This window comes from Oncorhynchus mykiss, chromosome 22, assembly GCF_057628025.1.
Source record: "Oncorhynchus mykiss isolate SJ-2025 chromosome 22, ASM5762802v1, whole genome shotgun sequence".
In the NCBI taxonomy this organism is placed as follows: domain Eukaryota; kingdom Metazoa; phylum Chordata; class Actinopteri; order Salmoniformes; family Salmonidae; genus Oncorhynchus; species Oncorhynchus mykiss.
In genome coordinates, this window is record NC_143043.1 from 51,214,295 (window position 1) to 51,236,972 (window position 22,678).

The 22,678-nt window shown below is 41.8% G+C and overlaps 1 protein-coding gene across 1 annotated transcript; it reads right to left on the reverse strand.

The window, feature by feature from the left end:
• Positions 1–6,825: 6,825 nt before the first annotated feature.
• On the reverse strand, positions 6,826–7,788 carry LOC149972905 (trace amine-associated receptor 6-like). The gene has a single exon (XM_090215088.1). It carries the CDS (start codon positions 7,786–7,788, stop codon positions 6,826–6,828), a length of 963 nt encoding a protein of 320 aa, XP_090071214.1.
• Between the last annotated feature and the right edge of the window lie 14,890 nt (positions 7,789–22,678).

A 22,678-nucleotide genomic window follows, 5' to 3' on the forward strand; every position in this document is an offset into this window, starting at 1 on the left:
AAAACTGGCAAGTGTATAGGGTATAGGGATATTGTTATCCACGTCGGCACCAAAGATGTGAGGATGAAACAGTCAGAGGTCACCAAGCGCAAATAGCTTCAGCGTGAAAATCAGCTAGAAAGATGTGTCAGCATCGAGTAATTGTCTCTGGCCCCCTCCTAGTTAGGGGGAGTAATGAGATTTACTGCAGAGTGTCACAACTCAATCGCTGGTTGAAAACCGTTTTCTGCGCCTCCCAAAAGATAGAATTTGTAGCTATTTGGCCCTCTTTCTGGGACTCACCCACAAACAGGACCAAGCATGGCCTGTTGAGGAGTGACGGACTCCATCCTAGCTGGAGGGGTGCTCTCATCTTATCTACGAACGTAGACAGAGCTCTAACTCCCCTAGATTCACAATGAGATAGGGTGCAGGCCAGCAGCAGGATGTTAGCCAGCCTGCCAGCTTATTGGAGTCTGCCACTAGCACAGTCAGTGTAGTCAGCTCAGCTATCCCCATTGAGACCATGTCTCAATGAACACCATGGCGGTGTTCTCCTTAACAATCTCACTAGAATAAGACCTCCTCCATTCCTGAAAGAGATTGTGATACCTCACATCTCAAAATAGGGCGACTTAATGTTAGATCCCTCACTTCCAAGGCAGTTATGGTCAATGAACTTATCACTGATCATAATCTTGATGTGATTGGCCTGACTGAAACATGACTTAAGCCTGATTAATTTACTGTGTTAAATGAGGCCTCACCTCCTGATTACACTAGTGACCATATCCCGCAAGAGCGGAGGTGTTGCTAACATTTATGATAGTCAATTTAAATTTACAAAAAAAAATTGTTTTTTTTTTTTTCGTCTTTTGAGCTTCTAGTCATGAACTCTTTGCAGCCTACTCAATCACTTTTTATAGCTACGGTTTATATATATAGTGTTCCTCGCTGAGTTCCCTGAATTCCTATCGGACCTTGTAGTTCTGGCAGATAATATTCAAATTTTGGTGACTTTAATGTTCACATGGAAAAATCCACAGACACAAGAGACCCAACATTACCTCTGGGGAACACCTTCCTCCAGAAGGGAGGTCAAAGAGCAGTGAGCTATGGCTGTCCCAGACCACCATCCACAAGAACAACTCTGGGCCTGAGCTCTTAGCCAGACACCCTCGGCTACAAACATCGAACTGTCCATAAAGAAGAGGAACCAACCTTGAGGGTCATTTACAGAGTTTACAAGCCAACTCCACCTTATCCTCCAGTGACAGGGGGGTCAGATCCTCATAGTGTTACGACAGATGGCAAAACTCACCTCCTTCCTTCAACTGCCCTTGGTACTCCATGGGGCAGCAGTACCAGTCCCCTTCATCATCCTCCTGCCTGACCAGACTCAGTCACTCCCAACTTGCTTCTCATGGGGGGATAAGCGACAGATCTCTGCCCCAAACTATCTATGCTGACAGTGATGTCAGTGGTCGACAGTGCTGGTGCCATAGCCAAATCCTGGCTGATCACTTCTGGGCCAACATCAAACCCTGCCTCAGACTGGTGGCCCATCTGATTCCCTTGTCTGATGTCAAGGATGACCCAGAATAAACCAGGCGAGAGCATTTGTAGAGCAAGAGCATAGTCTTTAAATTTGTCACGATTGTCATGATATTGAAATACCTGAAGTCGGTATTGTTTGTAAATTGGTTGTGGTGTGCATTGGCAGAGACACCTGTTGGTGGAAAACGTGTTCCATAGATGTTATGAAATTGGCATCAAAATGTTGGAAATATGATATCCCCTAGCTGATCATTGTCTGTAGCCAACTCTGACCATAGTGTAGGCCTCATGAAACAGACAGGGAGAGTGAGCTGGTTCTTAGCGGTCGGCGAACCCTCAACGTATGCACCACAAAAGCATCCTGAAGTGGCAAAGTCGATATCCACATTTTTAGGGTCGCTACAGTTATTGTTATTTGTGGTCGTACACATTATTTTGTAAACATGTTTTAAAGTACAAAGGGAGGGTCGTGAAAATATTGTGAACTGTCCCTAATAACTTGAGGTGCTTTTGAGATCATGTATTGATACAACTGAACTGGAAATCACGTTTCTCAGTCACATTTTCTTCTGAGAAAACAACACCTCAGAAATGGGAAACAACATCAAGGGATAATTGGGTCAGATTACAGTGTGGTTGTTCTGATGTCTGACAAATAGTATTTGTCCCCATGATGTAACTGAGACAAAGTCTACCTCAACTTGAAGACGTATGGTTATAGGTTGCAACCCCTTAACTACTTACACAATACACCATTGAGATAGACTTGTACGTTATCTGATATCATGCAGCACTGCACATTTCAACTTTACTACACTTGTTGAAGACGTTGTGCCTCAATTGAGCCACTAGAGGGAGATGTTTAACAACATATAGAAAGACTCATGACGTCCTCAAAATGTACTTTTAGAATACTAACTATTAATAAGTAAATAACACGGAACAACCACAGACGTATGTGTTCTCCAAGTCAAGGGTTTTCCTTTTCTGATGTGATATTTTGTTTGATTTAAACAAAAAAGACTTAGACATGTAATTCTCCTTTTCATTTAGTTAAATCAATCATCTCCAAAGCACTTATAAAATAATCTTTCACACAAAAATGACAACTCTTTCAGAATAAATCATGATTTGCAGAGCAGAAACTTGCAGAGCAGAAACGTGACGAACCCACTTGTTGGAAAGGTGGCATCCTATGAAGGCGCCACGTTGATAGTCACTTAGCTCTACAGTAAGACCATTCTACTGCCAATGTTTGTCTACATTACTGCCTTATTCTAAAATGTATTAAATATTTTTTTATCTCTTCAATCTCCACACAAAACACCCAAAATAGTTTTCTATTCTATTGATTGGATGTGATTTGGGCTCCCGAGTGGAGGAGCGGTCTAAGGCACCGCATCTCAGTGCTAGACGTGTCACCACAGACATTCAAATCCAGCTGTATCACAACTGGTTGTTATTGGAAGTCCAACAGGACGGCACACAATTGTCCCAGTATCCTCTGGCTTTTGCTGGTGTAGGCTGTCATTGTAAAACATGATTTGTTCTTAACTGACTTACCTAGTTAAATAAAATTACTTATTGGAAAGGCACACACCTGTCTATATAAGGCCCCGCAGTTGACAGTGCATGTCAGAGCAGAATCCAAGCCAATGAAGTCAAAGGAATTGTCTGTAGAGCTCCGAGACAGGAATGTGTCGAGGCACAGATCAGTGAAAGGGTACCAAAACTTTTCTTCAGCATTGAAGGCCCCCAAGAACACATTCTTCTTAAATTCTTAAATGTCGAGAACCACAAAAGTTGAACTGGCTAGAGCTGACTGCCCGGCCAAACTGAGCAATCGGGAAGAAGGGCCTTGGTCATGGAGGTGACCAAGTACCTGATGGTCACTCTGAGAGAGCTCCAGAGTTCCTCTGTGGAGATGGGAGAACCTTCCAGAAGGACAAACATCTCTGCAGCACTCCAACAATCAGGCTTTTATTGTAGAGTGGCCAGACTGAAGCCACACCACTGTAAAAGGCACAAAACGGTCTTGGAGATTGCCAAATGGCACATAAAGGACTCTTTTGGCACCTAAATGGCACCTAAAGGAAACCAAAAATGAACTCTTTGGCCTGGATGCCAAGTGTTGCGTTGGGAGGAAACCTGACACCATCCCTACGGTGAAGCATACTGGTGGCAACATCATGCTTTCGGGATGTTTTTCAGTGGAAGCGACTGAGAGACTAGTCAGGATAAAGGGAAAGATGAACAGAGCAAAGTGAAGAGAAATAATTGATGAAAACCTGTTCCAGAGCACTGTTCCAGAGCACTCAGGACCTCAGACGAGGTCAAATGACCCTAAGCACACAGACAAGACAATGCAGGAGTGGCTTCGGGACAAGTCTCTGAATGTGCTTGAATGGCCCAGCAAGAGCCCGGACTAGAACCTGACCGAACGTCTGTGGAGAGACCTGAAAATAGCTGTGCAGCAATGCTCCCCATCCAATCTGACAGAGCTTGAGAGGATCTGCAGAGAAGAATGGGAGAAAATCCCCAAATACAGGTGTGCCAAGCTTGTAGCATCATACCCTGTATTAGCTGGCTAAGATGCTTCAGCAAGGTACAGAGTAAAGGGTCTGAATACTTAGGGCTCTACAGAGGGTGGTGCGGTCTGTCCAACGCATCACCGGGGGCACCATGCCTGTCCTCCAGGACACCTACAGTACCCGATGTCACAGGAGAAGCAAAAAATATCATCGAGGACATCAACCACCCGAGCCACGGCCTGTTCACCCCACTATCATCCGTATGGCGAGGTCAATACAAGTGCATCAAAGCTGGGACCGAGAGACCGAAAAACAGCTTCTATCTCAAAGCCATCAGACTGTTAATTAACCATCACTAGCCGACTACCACCATGTTCCTCAACCTTGCACCTTAGAGGATGCTGCCCTGTGTACATAGACATGGAATCCCTGGTCACTTTAATAACGTTTACATACTGCTTTACCCATCTCATATGTATATACTGTATTCTACTGTATTTTTTGTCAAAACCACTCAGACATTACTTGTCCAAATATTTATATATTTCTTAATACCCTTCTTTTACTTTCAGATGTGTGTGTATTGTTGTGAATTGTTAGGTACTACTGCACTGCTAGGAAGAAAAGTACTTCACTACACCCGCAATAACATTGCTAAACATGTGTATGTGACCAATAAAATGTGATTTGATTTGATTTTGTACTGCATTACAGGTAATAACCCTTGAAACGTAATGTTCAGTTAAGATATATATTTAGATACTGGTTCCATTACCCTGTAAGCAGTCTATAAACTGCTCTTAGTCTATACCACTCTGACATTGCTCATCCATATATTCATATATTCTTAATTCCAGTCTTTTACTTAGATTTGTGTGTATTAGGTAGTTGTTGTGAAATTGTTAGATATTGCTTGTTAGATATTTCTGCACTGTCAGAACTAGATGCACAAGCATTTCGCTACAACCACAATAACATCTGCTAAACACACGTTTGTGACAAATGAAATGTGATTTGATTTCTAATGAGTGACTGCAATCCACACTTTGGTTTTGGTGGTCACTGCCAACAAACAAGAATGTTATAATTTTCAGACAAAACACAATACTTCCTTCAGCACACTACTACAACAGTTTGACTGTTCTGGAATAAAATGTTCAATATATTTCCTTAAACATCATCCTCTGTGTTGTGTCCATTGATATTTTCTAGGTCATTTTGAGAACTTAATTAAACTGGTCACTGTTCAAAACATGTATACAGTATTAAGAAAGTATGAATAGTCCTCACTTTAGATTAGAGACTGCAAAACTACTTTACTAATGATTAGTAAATGGTTTATACGTTAATTTATTAAACATCTTATGAGAGATCATATACATCATTATTACATACTATAAAAGTTGTTTATCAATGTGTGAATAACTAGCTTATTAAAACTAATGTGGGAGTAATGAGACATTAATGATATGTAGTCAAAATAAACAGTAAACATTCATTATTACAAAGTCTTACCAATCTCTATATTCATTCAGACTGAACAGCATCTGACAGAGCTGCTCTGGTGTGACCCCTGACCTGGCAGCAGTGATGTAGTGAGAGTAGTCGTAGTGAGAGTAGTGGTAGTGAGAGTAGTGGTAGTGAGAGTAGTGATAGTGTTCATAACCAGTATGTTGAGGATGAAGTGTCTACTGTGGTCTCCTGCACTGTTGTGCTTATTCATTATGGCATATACTAATGATCAGTAAATGGTTTATAAGTTCATTCATTAAAGATATTATGAAATATCTTATGAATCATTATTACAGTCTATAAAAGTTGTTAATAAATGTGTGAATAACCAGCTAACTAAAACAAATGTGGGAGTAATGATACATGAATGATGAATAAACCATTTCATAATCCATTATACGTTCTTCATTACAAAATGTTATTATAAAGTTTTACCAATCTATATATTCATTCTGACTCCACAGCATGTGAGAGAGCTAATCTGGCTTGACCCCTGACCTGGCAGCAGTGATGTAGTGAGAGAAGTGGTACTGTTCATAACCAGTATGTTGAGTTTGAAGTGTCTACTGTGATTTCCAGCACTGTTGTGCATAATTATTAATGCATATACTAGTAATTTATACATCTGAGAATACCTACCTGACTAGCATTTAACAAGTTTTAGAGTAATGATTAACAAATGAACAAACTGTAAATTCCTTACACATGTTTTATTACTGAATGCTATTATAAAGTTTTACCCATATTTGCATATTCTTAAATTTGACCATCAACTACTTCCACAATACACCATTGAGATAGACTTGGATGTTATCTGACATCATGCATATTGTACATTTACATTTTACTACACTTGTTGAAGGCGTTGTGTCCCAATTGAGCCACTAGAGGGAGATGTTCAACAACATATAGAATGACTCATGACGTCCTCAAAATGTACTTTTAGAATACTTACAAACTATTTATCATTAAATCACATGGAACAACCACATACTTTGTTATTTGGAGTATACAACCCTAAATGACTAAAATGTATTTTATTAAATAAGCTTATTCCTTCTTATTCCTTCTCCAAGTCATTCCAATCCAATCCAGCCAAATCATTCTGTATCAACACCACATGTACCCATGACATCAACACTAAGTCATGTCAGTGTATTGTTACATGAAATAAATACTTGCAACAATTGTATAACAAAACTATATCAAACTTATGTTTGTCAAACTAGGGAATAAAAAACATGAACTATGAACGCTTTAAATTGAGAGATAAAATACGTTTTGCTGTCACTTTGAACCATGGATAAAGGATAGCATAAATGATTGGATTAATTAAGGAATTAACAAGTCCCATAAAATGGATGAAATGTGATATATGATTAGCACTTAAAATAGAAGAAAATACGAAAACAAATATAGATGGAATCCAACAAATGAGATAGTTGAAAACAACAATAGCTAGAGTTTTTGCTGCTTTTCTCTCAGACTTATTTGCCTGTACAGTTTTAACACCAGACACGCTAGCAGCCTCTTTTGAAAATACCTTTCTGGCCTGTGATCTGGCCACCACAAAGATTTTCAAATAAAGTGTTATAATAACAGAGCATGGGACAACCATTGTAATTACAATGTCAGTGAAATTAACCCAGGATGACCCTTCAACAGTATTACATTCTTTGAAACACCTACTTGGTACCTGTATTCTTACAAAAAACTGTATATTAGCAGCACGGTATATGATACAACAACACCAGGTGATGGATATACAACACCTGATTCTTGTTATTGTTATTTTAGAGTGGTACAATAAGGGATCACACACAGCAACATAGCGGTCTAAAGATATCAAGACCAAATTGCCCAGAGATAAAGATATACATAAAGAAGCAATGTAGCCATGAAACACACAGAAATATTCCCCAAAACCCCAGCATGATTCCATTATTGCTACAGTCATTACTGGTATCACAATCAATCCCACCAGGAGATCTGACGCAGCCAGAGAGAGGATGAGCAGGTTGGTTGTAGTGTGGAGCTGCTTGAAGTGAGAGATGGAGATGATCACCAGTAGGTTCAAAAATACTGTAACTGCTGAAATCAATGAGAAGATGATGTACAGTGTTATGTAGATAGATGTCGATAGCGAAGCCTTTCTGCAAGAAGAGTTTCTGTCTTGAAAACAGTATTGAACATCTTCATGTTTCTCCATTTGTAATAAAAAGTAAAAATGCTGAGGTCCTGCTCCTGCTTGGTCCTGTGTGTGACCCTGTCAGGTCCGCCTTCTGACAAACACTGAGCTCTGCCTCTCTATTTATCCCTGATTTACTGACAGAAACTCCCCTCCCTGGAGTCTCTCTGCACACACACACACACACACACACACACACACACACACACACACACACACACACACACACACACACACACACACACACACACACACCACCACAACCACCAATGAAACATACACAAGTGAACACACAAATTAACAAATGGTTGGATAAACAAATTCTTTGTAAAAGCATGATGTAACGTATGACAAGATTGGATGTTGCTGTGACCACCTAGCCTGTCCTTCAGCCTTACTGATCATTAGAGATGAGAGAAAAGGTACATTTACTCAACTGAGCATTTTAATGAGGAAAATATAGTATGGGTGATGTTTTGGTCTCTCAAAGTCTATTTTACATTGGAAACTGTGTAAGACTAAATGTTTTGGCCGATGTCAGAGCTCAGTTTGGACCATAATCTACATCCTGAGGACACATGATGGCATGGTCAGTGTGTAGGAAAGTTGACAATAGGAGAGTTGATGAGATGCTAATAGCAAATGCAATCAAAATAGTGGCATTCCATAGGAACATTCCATAGACTATAAAAATTTCGATATGAACTGAATTATTAATAAATCCCGTGTCTGAGCCGCTGAATTGTGACTCCACTTTGTCTCTCTACTGACATGTTGCCTGTTTGTGCCACACCCTGATCTGTTTCACCTGTCTTTGTGATTATGTCCACCCCCCTCCAGGTGTCACCCTTTTTCCTCATTATGCTCTGTGTATTTATACCTGTGTTTTCTGTCTGTTTGTGCCAGTTCGTCTTGTTTGTTTAAATCAAATGTATTTATTTATATAGTCCTGCTTGAAGTGAGAGATGGAGAAGATCACCAGTAGGTTCAAAAATACTGTAACTGCTGAAATCAATGAGAAGAAGATGTACAGTGTTATGTAGATAGATGTCGATAGCAAATACTTTCTGCAAGAAGAGTTTCTATCCTGAAAACAGTATTGAACATCTTCATGTTTCTCCATTTGTATTAAAAAGTAAAAATGCTGAGGTCCTGCTCCTGCTTGGTCATGTGTGTGACCCTGTCAGGTCCGCCTTCTGACAGACTCTTAGCTCTGCCTTTCTGTTTATCCCTGAGTTACTGAGAGAAAGAAAAGGTACATTTTCTCCAATTCAAATCATATGAAACCACATTTTATTCTTTGCTGAACAGTGAATTGCGTACTTACAAGCCGTTAACCAACAATGCAGTTTTAAGAAAAAATAAGTGTTAAGTAAAAAATAGATAAGTAAAAAATAACAGTAAGAAATCATTAAAGAGCAGCAGTAAAATAACAACAGCTAGGCTATATACAGGGAGTACCGGTACAGAGTCAATGTGGAGGCTTTATACAGGGAGTACCGGTACAGAGTCAATGTGGAGGCTATATACAGGGGATACCAGAGTCAATGTGGAGGCTATATACAGGGAGTACCGGTACAGAGTCAATGTGGAGGCTATATACAGGGAGTACCGGTACAGAGTCAATGGGCGGGGCACCGGTTAGTCGAGGTAACTGAGGTAATATGTACATGTAGGTAGAGTTAAAGTGACTATACATAGATAATAAACAGAGAGTAGCAGCAGCGTAAAAGAGGAGGGGGGCAATGCAAATGACCATTTGATAAGTTGTTCAGCAGTCTTATGGCTTGGGGGTAGAAGCTTTTTCGAAGCCTCTTGGACCAAGACTTGGGGCTCCGGTACCGCTTGCCATGCGGTGGTAGAGAGAACAGTCTAGGACCTGGGTGGCTGGGGTATTTGACAGTTTTTAGGGCCTTCCTCTGACACAGCCTGATATAGAGGTCCTGGATGGCAGTAAGCTTGGCCCCAGTGATGTACTGGGCCGTACTCACTACCCTCTCTAGTGCCTTATGGTCAGAGGTCAAGCAGTTGCCATACCAAGCAGTGAAGCAACCAGTCAGGATGCTCTCGATGGTGCAGATGTTTAACTTTTTGAGGATCTGAGGGCCCATGCCAAATCTTTTCAGTCTCCTGATGGGGAATGTGCTTTGTCGTGCCCTCTTCACGACTGTCTACATGTGCTTGGACCATGTTAGTTTGTTGGTGATGTGGACACCAAGGAACTTGAAGCTCTCAACCTGCTCCACTACAGCCCCGTCGATGAGAATGGGGGCGTGCTCGGTCCTACTTTTCCTGTAGTCCACAATCATCTCCTTTGTCTTGGTTGGATAGGTTGTTATTCTGGCACCACTCGGTCAGGTCTCTGACCTCCTCCCTATAGGCCGTCTCATCGTTGTCGGTGATCAGGCCTACCACTGCTGTGTCGTCTGCAAACTTAATTATGGTGTTGGAGTCGTGCCTGGCCATGCAGTGGTGGGTGAACAGGGAGTACAGGAGGGGACTGAGCACGCAACCCTGGGGAGCTCCAGTGTTGAGGATCAGCGTGGCAGATGTGTTGCTACCTACCCTCACCACCTTGGGGTGGCCGGTCAGGAAGTCCAGGATCCAGTTGCAGAGGGAGGTGTTTAGTCCCAGGTTCCTTAGCTTAGTGATGAGCTTTGAGGGTACTATGCTGTTGAACGCTGAGCTGTAGTAAATGAATATCATTCTCACATAGGTGTTCCTTTTGTCCAGGTGGGAAAGCGCAGTGTGGAGTGCAATAGAGATTGCATCATCTGTGGATCAATTTGGGCGGTATGCAAATTGGGAGTGGGTGTAGGGTTTCTGGGATAATGGTGTTGATGTGAGCCATTACCAGCCTTTCAAAGCACTTCATTGCTCCAGACGTGAGTGCTACGGGTCTGTAGTCATTTAGGCAGGTTGCCTTTGTGTTCTTGGGCACAGGGACTATGGTGGTCTGCTTGAAACTGTGAAGGGAGTAGTTCACCACGTTATACGAGATCTTCAGTTTCTAGCAATTTCTTGCATGGAATAGCCTTCATTTCTCAGAAAAGGAATAGACTGACGAGTTTCAGAAGAAAGCTACTTGTTTCTGGCCATTTTGAACATGTAATCGGACCCACAAATGCTGATGCTCCAATTACTCAACTAGTCTAAAGAAGGCCAGCTTTATTGCTTCTTTAATCAGAATAGAAGTTCTTAGCTGTGCTAACATAATTGGAAAAGGGTTTACTAATGATCAATTAGCCTTTTAAAATGATTAACTTGAATTAGCTAACACAACGTGTCATTGTTACACAGGAGTGATTGTTGCTGATAATGAGTCTGTGTAGATATTCCATTTAAAAAATCAGCCGTTACCAACTACAATAGTAATTTACAAAATGAACAATGTTTTGTTTCAAAAACAAGTGTCCCAAAACATTTGAACGGTAGTGTATATACAGTTGGGAAAAAAAGTATTTAGTCAGCCACCAATTGTGCAAGTTCTTCCACTTAAAAAGATGAGAGAGCCATGAAATTTTCATCATAGGTACACTTCAACTATGACAGACAAAGTGATAAAAAATATATAAAAAATCACTTTGTAGGATTTTTAATGAATTTATTTGCAAATGATGGTGGAAAATAAGCATTTGGTCATTAACAAAAGTTATCTCAATACTTTGTTATATACCCTTTGTTGGCAATGACAGAGATCAAAGTTTTCTGTAAGTCTTCACAAGGTTTTCACACACTGTTGCTGGTATTTTGGCCCATTCCTCCATGCAGTGATGTTTTGGGGCTGTTGCTGGGCAACACGGACTTTCAACTCCCTCCAAAGATTTTCTATGGGGTTGAGATCTTGAGACTGGCTAGGCCACTCCAGGACCTTGAAATGCTTCTTACGAAGCCACTCCTTCGTTGCACGGGTGGTGTGTTTGGCATCATTGTCATGCTGAAAGACCCAGCCACGTTTCATCTTCAATGCCCTTGATGATGGAAGGAGGTTTTCACTCAAAATCTCACGATACATGGCCCCATTCATTCTTTCCTTTACACGGATCAGTCGTCCTGGTCCCTTTGCAGAAAAACAGCCCCAAAGCATGATGTTTCCACCCCCATGCTTCACAGTAGGTATGGTGTTCTTTGGATGCAACTCAGCTTTATTTGTCCTCCAAACACGACGAGTTGAGTTTTTACCAAAAAGTTATATTTTGGTTTCATCTGACCATATGACATTCTCCCAATCTTCTTCTAGATCATCCAAAGGCTCTCTAGCAAACTTCAGATGGGCCTGGACATGTACTGGCTTAACCTCTAGCGTCGAGCAATCCCGTATCCGGGAGCGTAATCATAGCCTCAAGCTCATTACCATAACGCAATGTTTCCTATTCATGAAAATCGCAAATGAAATGAAATAAATATATTGAAACACAAGCTTAGCCTTTTGTTAACAACACTGTCATCTCAGATTTTCAAAATATGCTTTAACCAAAGCTACACAAGCATTTGTGTAAGAGTATTGATAGCCTAGCATAGCATTAAGCCTAGCATTCAGCAGGCAACATTTTCACAAAAACAAGAAAAGCATTCAAATAAAATCATTTACCTTTGAAGAACTTCAGATGTTAGATAGCAAATGTTCATTTTTTCCAAAAATATTATTTGTGTAAGAGAAATAGCTCCGTTTTGTTCATCACGTTTGGCTAAGAAAAAAAAACGAAAATGCAGTCATTTACAACGGCAAACTTTTTTCCAAATTAGCTCCATAATATCGACAGAAACATGGCAAATGTTGTTTAGAATCAATCCTCAAAGTGTTTTTCACATATCTATTCGATAATCTATCAGTGGTGGCAGCTGGCTTCTCATCCGAAGAAAACTGAAAAATACTGCAGCTGGAGGTTACGCAATAATTGCGACGGAGGACACCAAGCAACCACCTGGTAAATGTAGTCTCATAGGGTCAATCTTCCAATGATATGCCTACAAATACGTCACAATGCTGCAGACACCTTGGGGAAAACGTGGAAAAGGTAAGCTGACTCCTAGCTCCTCCACAGCCATTTAAAACCTGTTAGGGCTGCCCCCTTAACAGGTTTAAAACTTTAAAACTTTAAAACTGCCCCCTTTGGAGGAATTGCGTGCCCATAGTAAACTGAAACAAAATCTGTCCAAAATTGCTAATATATGCATATAGTTATTATTGGATATAAAACATTCTAAAGCTTCTAAAACCGTTGGAATTATGTCTGTAAGTATAGCAGAACTCACAGGGCAGGCAATCTCCCAAACTAGTTTTGGGATCATGAAAGTTGGGGCAACTTTGACGCCATCGCCCCCAACCCTCCCCAACCAGCTATGGATCTGGGGACACTTTCTATGTCTTCCACTAGATGTCCTCATTCAGTAGGTCATTCAGGTTTTATGATGGTGGACATCTTTCTTACAAATGGAAAATAGTTATATCGGTACCTGGGGGCTGAGTCTGTGATAATTATGTGGACCAGACAAAGTTAAATTAATACTACTCTTTTTTTCCACAGATGGCCAGCTTAGCTGCTTAAAATGCTTGACTTCCAGATGAGAATGAGGTGGGAGGGAGTTTAAGTACAATTCTTACAAGCTCTTTGGCTGGTCTGTAGCTTATTCTTTCGATATTTGGGGCTGCTGGTGAACTGTCATGTACAGGCATAATCAAAGTGACACTAGACTAGCGCACTTGCCAGAGACTTTTGGGTGACACTAGCAAGGTTTTTCATCCAATTGGCGACAGACATTTAAAAAAAATGGTGAAAGCCCTTAATGGTGCTGTCCAAGCCATAATAAGCTTTGGGCCAAGAAGGCCCTCTATCCACTCAATGATCAGTTCAAACAGCTAAGCTCCAGGAAACAAAGGGGGCAGCTCTTCAGATGTAGAAGAGATACAGTAGTATGTGATCAGCTGAAAACAGATGGTTCTGTATGGTGCCAATTGAGAGTTCTTTATCTCGTAACCATCGCAGATCCCTTTTTGGTGAAATATTGAACACTTTGTTAAGGTTCTACCCTTTACTGAACGCTGTTCTCAGCTGGATGGTAGGGCCTGTTTTGACAATGAATTTATTATTGGATATGAAACAAACCTTCACGTGAACTTGATTAGTCAACTCCCCTAACCCTCCTGCATCAATTAACATGAACCTTTCCCATTCAGAGGGCTATAAGAATCCAAATCTGTCACCAAAGATTATTATTGATTTATTTTTTACCTTTCTTTAACTAGGCAAGTCAGTTAAGAAAAATATATTATTTTCAATGACTGCCTAGGAACAGTGGGTTAACTGCGTGTTCAGGGGCAGAAGATGTTGGATAAAAGTCAGGAATTCAATTGGTGAGGGATGAATATAGCACCATTAATTTAAGTAGAGACCGTGAACCGTAGGAATATGGTAACATAGTGGAAACATGGTGGAAGGACCTGGATTTATTGAAATGTAAGAAAACCAACACCACCTGAAAATGGATTAATTTCATTCACACATATGCAATTAACATAATTCATACACATTTGACATCAGTCCTCATTCAATTTGAACCATGCTTAACTACATACAGAGTCAAATCCATTGGAAGCAGACCTAAAGTAATGTTTGTAATATTGTTGAGATTAGTAAAAATGCTATGCAAATTGCTATTCTATAATGGCATCGCTGGTATGACCCTCTTGACTTCTCAACTGTCTGGTAGAGTTGGGTTATTTCCAAAATAAACATCAAGTTGAAAATAATTAACAACTATTGGAAATTCAACAAGTGTTTCAAGAAGGGACATGATCGTAAGGTTCTAATTGAAACCAACAAGCCTGCTATCATAAGATACAAAACGAATGGCAAGCGTTAGAAGCCAAATCCGATGATATTCTCGGTAATGTGTTTTCGGACCTTCCCTTGGTCGTATTCTCGCGGGGCAGAAATCTCAGAGACCAATTGGTCAACTCTGATTTACCACCCCAAGATATTCCTGAACCATGTCTATTCGCGCCCCTACTGGATGGAAATTACAAGTGTAATGGCTGTGCTCAATGCAATGGCACTTATAAATGTAGATCCTTCAAACACCCACAAACAGGGAAATCGATCCCAATCAAAGGTTTTATTACGTGATCCACTAAGGCAGTTATTTATCTTGTAACTTGTCCTTGTGGTAAAAATGATGTGGGTAAAACAAAGCGTGAATTAAAAGTACGTATCTCAGAACATTGTAGCACCATTAGATGTAAAAACTTGACCTACCCAGTTGCGGCCCACTTTTTGGAGGCAGGCCCCTCGATTTCGTCTCTGCGTTATATTGGCATGGAACATGTCACCCTCCCTAGGAGAGGGGGTGACCTTGATCATTTATTGTTAAAACGAGAGGCTGCCTGGATCTTTAACTTAAAGACCCTTGCTCCCTTCGGTCTCAACGTAGACTTTGATCTGAAGCCATTCTTGTGATTGTGACTTTGCCATTGTAATTGTTTGTAAGCTTGTGTAGTCTAAAATGAATCTATGATCGTATGCTCTCCATTTGTTGTTTGTATGCTGCTCTTTCTATGCCATTTTAATATTTGAGAAATTAACCAATGATATTAGGCCACTCTTGGCCATGATTACAGACACCTGTTTGTCTTGACACTATATAAACGAGTCATCCTGCAGTGTTTGTGATTGTACCCTGATGAAGACAGCTTGGCTGTCGAAAAGTTGGTAAATTATTATTTTTGCATCTGAGCTCCTAGAGTGTGCGGCTCCCCTTTATTTTTAAGCGTTAGAAGCCAGCCTTGCCTTTGAAATGCAAAATGTGAAACTGAAGTTCTTTAGACTTCCAATATTCAAGACAACGAAATGAGACTTGGAAGGATGGCCTTGCGAAACTACAGGACACATCACGGCATATGTCATTTGGCCATAAGAAAATAACAGTCAGGCAGTTGATAAGACGGTACATCTTTATGGTGTATGTTCTAATGGCATTTCATTGGAACATTCCATAGACTTGTACAAATGTCCATCTGAACTGAATTATGAAACAATTATTCAAGTTGAGGGAGACAGTTACATCATTGGGACACATAATGTTTGCCAGAGATCACTCTGCAGAATTCTGACCCAATCATATTTTTTGTCTAATTAGTTGCCTCAGATTCAAGAGGGACCTGTTAGCACTAATATGCAAGGCTCTGTAATAATGACACGTCACTATACCAATTAAAGGTGTCGAACAAGAACACACACACACACACACACACACACACAAAATCAGCCAGACACAAACAAACACACACACACACACACACACACACACACACATACACACACACACACACACACACACACACACACACACACACACACACACACACACACACACACACACACACACACACACACACACAAAGTCAGCCAGACACAAACAAGCACACACATGCAAACATTCATGTAGTATACTGTCATTTCACTTCTCTAGTTCTCATGATTCTCAAAGAGCATATTGCATCAGCAAAACTCTATCTGTTCTCTGTGACTGATGTCACTGAGACTATATTGTCTCTACTGGGTAAGTGGACAACTCTTTAATGATGTTAGTTTTACTTTTTTAAGTTTCTGACACCAGAGGGTCCTGTTATCCAATGTATCCTTAGGCTCAGGAACAATGAGGTCCAAAACTCTAAGGAATTCTACAAATTAAAGGTGTTGGAGACACACAAATGCTTTCCTCCAGGGCCCTAATAAGGCCCAAATACAGCATACACATTCAAAGTGAACCTAAGTAAAGCTCTATTGTCGTTTGTGTGAGTGTAACAGTGTTCCTTCTGTACCTCTCCTCACCCTTACCTGGGCTCGAACCAGGAACCCTCTGCACACATCACCCTCGAAGCATCGTTACCTATCGCTCCACAAAAGCCGTGACCATTGAAGAGCAAGCAACAACTACTTCAAGGTCTCAGAGAGGGTGACGTCACCGATTCAAATGCTATTAGCGTGCATCCCGCTAACTAGCTAGCCATTTCACACCGGTTACATAAGCACAACTTCCATTAGGCCTCAGCCTCAATACAACCCTCAACCCCAAACAGGTCTCATCAGGAGACCATGAGTCTGACTCACCTCTGCTACACATTTTACATTTCAGTCATTTAGCACAAATTACATTTGTTTTACCTGGCCTCTCTGAGTTGGCACATCCTGATTTCATGGGGCATGGTCCAGGATCAACACATATATAATATGATCCATCTAACATGCCAAAAGACTCTGGTGTGACCTCTGACCTGGCAGCAGTGATGTAGTGAGAGCAGTGGTAGTGTTCATAACCAATATGTTGAGGTTGAAGTGTCTGCTGCGGTCTCCTGCTCTGGTGTGTTTCCATCGTTCAGCCAGGTGATAACAGGAAGAGGGATGTCACAGGTTAGAGACACAGTGTTGTTCACCACCAGACTCACATGTTCTTCGACCTGGTTCTGAACACAGATAATGGAGGAGACTGGAGGGACAAAACACACATACTGTATATTAACACACACACACACACACCTGACCTGGCAGCATTGATGTAGGGAGAGTAGTGGTAGTGAGAGTAGTGGTAGTGAGAGTAGGAGTAGTGGTAGTGAGAGTAGTGTTAGTGAGAGTAGTGGTAGTGAGAGTAGGAGTAGTGGTAGTGAGAGTAGGAGTAGTGGTAGTGAGAGTAGTGGTAGTGAGAGTAGTGGTAGTGAGAGCAGTGGTAGTGAGAGTAGTGATAGTGAGAGTAGTGGTAGTGAGAGTAGTGGTAGTGAGAGTAGTGGTAGTGAGAGTAGGAGTAGTGGTAGTGAGAGTAGTGGTAGTGAGAGTAGTGGTAGTGAGAGTAGTGGTAGTGAGAGTAGTGGTAGTGAGAGTAGTGGTGGTGAGAGTAGTGATAGTGAGAGTAGTGGTAGTGAGAGTAGTGATAGTGAGAGTAGTGGTAGTGAGAGTAGTGATAGTGAGAGTAGTGATAGTGAGAGTAGTGGTAGTGAGAGTAGTGATAGTGAGCGTAGTGGTAGTGGTAGTGAGAGTAGTAGTAGTGAGATTAGTGGTAGTGAGAGTAGTGGTAGTGAGATCAGTGGTAGTGAGAGTAGTGGTAGTGAGAGTAGTGGTAGTGAGAGTAGGAGCAGTGGTAGTGAGAGCAGTGGTAGTGAGAGTAGGAGTAGTTGTAGTGAGTAGTGAGAGTAGGAGTAGTGGTAGTGAGAGTAGTGGTAGTGAGAGTAGTAGTAGTGACAGTGAGAGTAGTGGTAGTGAGAGTAGTAGTAGTGGTAGTGAGAGTAGTAGTAGTGAGAGTAGTGGTAGTGAGAGTAGTGGTAGTGAGAGTAGTGGTAGTGAGAGTAGGAGTAGTGGTAGTGAGAGTAGTGGTAGTTAGAGTAGTGGTAGTGAGAGTAGTGATAGTGAGAGTAGTGGTAGTGAGAGTAGTGGTAGTGAGAGTAGTGATAGTGAGAGTAGTGGTAGTGAGAGTAGTGGTAGTGAGAGTAGTGGTAGTGAGAGTAGAAGTAGTGGTAATGAGAGTAGGAGTAGTGGTAGTGAGAGTGAGAGTAGTAGTAGTGAGAGTAGTGGTAGTGAGAGTAGTGGTAGTGAGAGTAGTGGTAGTGAGATCAGTGGTAGAGAGAGTTGTAGTAGTGAGAGTAGTGGTAGTGAGAGTAGTGGTAATGAGAGTAGGAGTAGTAGTAGTAAGAGCAGTGGTAGTGAGAGTGGTAGTACTGAGAGTAGTGGTAGTGAGAGTAGTGTTAGTGATTGTAGTGGTAGTGAGAGTAGTGGTAGTGAGAGTAGTGTTAGTGAGAGTAGTGGTAGTGAGAGTAGTGGTAGTGAGAGTAGTGGTAGTGAGAGTAGGAGTAGTAGTAGTGAGAGCAGTGATAGTGAGAGTAGTAGTAGTGAGAGTAGTGGTAGTGAGAGTAGTGTTAGGGAGAGTGGTGTTAGTAAGATCAGTGGTAGTGACAGTAGTGGTAGTGAGAGTAGTGGAAATGATAGTAGTGGTAGTGAGATCAGTGGTAGTGAGAGTAATGGTAGTGAGAGTAGTGGTACTGAGAGTAGTGGTAGTGGGAGTAGTGGTAGACAGAGTAGTGGTAGTGAGAGTAGTGATAGTGAGAGTAGTGGTTGTGAGAGTTGTGTTAGTGGTGAGAGTATTGGTAGTGGTGAGAGCAGTGGTAGTGAGAGTAGGAGTAGTAGTTGTGAGAGTAGTAGTAGTGAGAGTAGTAGTAGTGTTCGTAACCAGCATGTTGATGTTGAAGTGTCTCCTGCTCTGTTGTGTTTCCATCGTTCAGCCAGGTGATAACAGGAAGAGGAATGTCTCAGGTTAGAGACACAGGGTTGTTCACCACCAGACTCACATGTTCTTCGACCTGGTTCTGAACACAGATAATGGAGGAGACTGGAGGGACAATACACACATACTGTATATTAACACACACACACACACACACACACAGCAAGGTGTCAGATCGATTAGATCCTGGGTGGCCGTGTGGCGCTCCATCGCTGACCTTGGGTTGTGGCTAATAATGTGGAGTTGCCAAGGGGTTAGCAATTATCTTTAGTTGTTTTTTTTACTTGTCCACTGTTGATACAGTCCCAACATGATTTGTATGTCTTAAGTCAACTTTTCAAGATATTGGACTTTCAAGAATCAAAGTGTCACTGGCCACATCATCACACAGTATGATGATGCCTTTTGCATCATACAATATTTTGCATCATCGTGATGATGTGGCCGTCAACACTTTCATTCTTGGTTTTGAATTACATTTCCCTTTAAAGCTGGAATCTGTAGCGTTGAAACTGCCATGTCCGTTTGTGATATTACACGTGCGATTGTCACACCCTGATTTGTTTCACCTGTTGTTGTGCTTGTCAAGTATGTACAGACTCAGTGGGCATAGCCTTGCTATTGAGAAAGGCCACCGTAGGCAGACATGGCTCTCAATAGAAGACAGGCTATGTGCACACTGCCCAAAAAATGAGGTGGAAACTGAGCTACACTTCCTAAAATCTTGTCCAATGTATGACCATATTAGAGACACATATTTCCCTCAGATTACACAGATCCACAAAGAATTTGAAAACAAACCCAATTTTGATGAACTCCCATATCTACTGTGTGAAATTCCACAGTGTGCCATCACAGCAGCAATATTTGTCACCTATTGCCACATGAAAAGGGCAACCAGTGAAGAACAAACACCATTGTAAATACAACCCATATTTATGCTTATTTATTTTCCCTTGTGTACCCTTAATCATTTGTACATCGTTGCAACATTGTATATATACATACACTGCTCAAAAAATAAAGGGAACACTAAAATAACACATCCTAGATCTGAATGAATGAAATATTCTTATTAAATACTTTTTTCTTTACGTAGTTGAATATGCTGACAACAAAATCACACAAAAATTGTCAATGGAAATCAAATTTATCAACCCATGGAGGTCTGGATTTGGAGTCACACTCAAAATTAAAGTGGAAAACCACACTAAAGGCTGATCCAACTTTGATGTAATGTCCTTAAAACAAGTAAAAATGAGGCTCAGTAGTGTGTGTGGCCTCCGCGTGCCTGTATGACTTCCTGGGCATGCTCCTGATGAGGTGGAGGATGGTCTCCTGAGGGATCTCCTCCCAAACCTGGACTAAAGCATCCGCCAACTCCTGGACAGTCTGTGGTGCAATGTGACGTTGGTGGATGGAGCGAGACATGATGTCTCAGATGTTCTCAATTGGATTCAGGTCTGGGGAACGGGCGGGCCAGTCCATAGCATCAATGCCTTCCTCTTGCAGGAACTGCTGACACACTCCAGCCACATGAGGACTAGCATTGTCTTGCATTAGGAGGAACCCAGGGCCAACCGCACCAGCATATGGTCTTACAAGGGTTCTGAGGATCTCATCTCGGTACCTAATTTGCAGTCAGGCTAACTCTGGCGAGCACATGGAGGGCTGTGCGGCCCCCCAAAGAAATGCCACCCCACACCATGACTGACCCACCGCCAAACCGGTCATGCTGGAGGATGTTGCAGGCAGCAGAACGTTCTCCACAGCGTCTCCAGACTCTGTCACGTCTGTCACATGTGCTCGGTGTGAACCTGCTTTCATCTGTGAAGAGCACAGGGCGCCAGTGGCAAATTTTCCAATCTTGGTGTTCTCTGGCAAATGCCAAATGTCCTGCACGGTGTTGGGCTGTAAGCACAACCCCCACCTGTGGAAGTCGGGCCCTCATACCACCCTCATGGAGTCTGTTTCTGACCATTTGAGCAGACACATGCACATTTGTGGCCTGCTGGATGTCATTTTGCAGGGCTCTGGCAGTGCTCCTCCTGCTCCTCCTTGCACAAAGGCGGAGGTAGCGGTCCTGCTGCTGGGTTGTTGCCCTCCTACAGCCTCCTCCACGTCTTCTGATGTACTGGCCTGTCTCCTGGTAGCGCCTCCATAATCTGGACACTACGCTGACAGACACAGCAAACCTTCTTGCCACAGCTCGCATTGATGTGCCATCCTGGATGAGCTGCTCTACCTGAGCCACTTGTGTGGGTTGACCAAAATTGACCAAAACATCAGCCAGGAAGCATAGGAACTGAGAAGTGGTCTGTGGTCACTACCTTCACTTTATTGGGGGGTGTCTTGCTAATTGCCTATATTTTCCACCTGTTGTCTATTCCATTTGCACAACAGCATGTGAAATGTATTGTCAGCTAGGCCTACACATAATGTCGGAACTGGACCCACAGCTAGAACGTAACTATGTGTTTTACGTTTTTATTGTTGATTAAACAGAAGGCGCTGTGAATTTTGGGCCTGCTCTGAAATACGTGATAGTTGGCTTCTAAACGAGTTGGACAAAGTGGGTTTGGTGTCAGTTTGTATCAGTTTGGTGTCAGAATGATATCTTATTGACTGATGGACGCTGACTTGCTGGCTGACTTTTGTACATTTGCAATAAGTTTAAACAGTGATAAACCATCACCAAATTGACATGAAGAAATCCACACCATCGAGCGATGGAGAGGAACCACTATCACTGCCCGGCCATCCCGAGCTCAACGGGCCAGTCAATTGGGCATATCTGCACTATATTAGAGCATGTCAAATTCGTGATGGTAAATGCCCATTGCAACACATTGAAAATGGACAGCACATTTGGAAATGGAAATGGCAGATTTTTTTATGTAATATCTACATAGGCGTACAGAGGCCATTATCAGCAACAATCCAAAGTCACTTTGTGTTAGCTCATCCAAGTTTATCATTTTTGAAGGCTAATTGATCATTAGAAACTTTTTTTGCAATTATTTTAGCTCAGCTAACTGGCCTTCTTTAGATTAGTTGAGTATCTGGAGCATAATCATTTGTGGGTTCGATTACAGGCTCAAAATGCCCAGAAACAAAGATCTTTGTATATATATATATATAGTGAAAAAATAGTGGTCCTAAAATGGAGCCTTGAAGAACACCGAAATGTACAGTTGATGTGTCAGTGGACAAACCATCCACAGAGACAAACTGATATCTTTCCGACAGATAAGATCTAAACCAGGCCAGAACTTGTCCGTGTAGACCAATTTGGGTTTCCAATCTCTCCAAAAGAATGTGATGATCGATTGTATCAAAAGCAACACAAAAGTCTAGGAGCTCGAGGACGGATGCAGAGCCTCGGCCTGATGCCATTAAGCTATGATGGGGTCTAAAACCAGACTGAAGTGTTTTGAATACATTGTTTGTCTTCAGGAAGGCAGTGAGTTGCTGCGCAACAGCTTTTTCTTACAATTTTGAGAGGAATGGGAGATTCGATATAGGCTGATATTTTGTTCAACATAGGAGGGCCAAGCACAGGAAGCAGATCTTTCCATAGTTTAGTTGGAATAGGGTCCAGAATGCAGCTTGAAGGTTTAGAGGCCATGAATATTTTCATCAA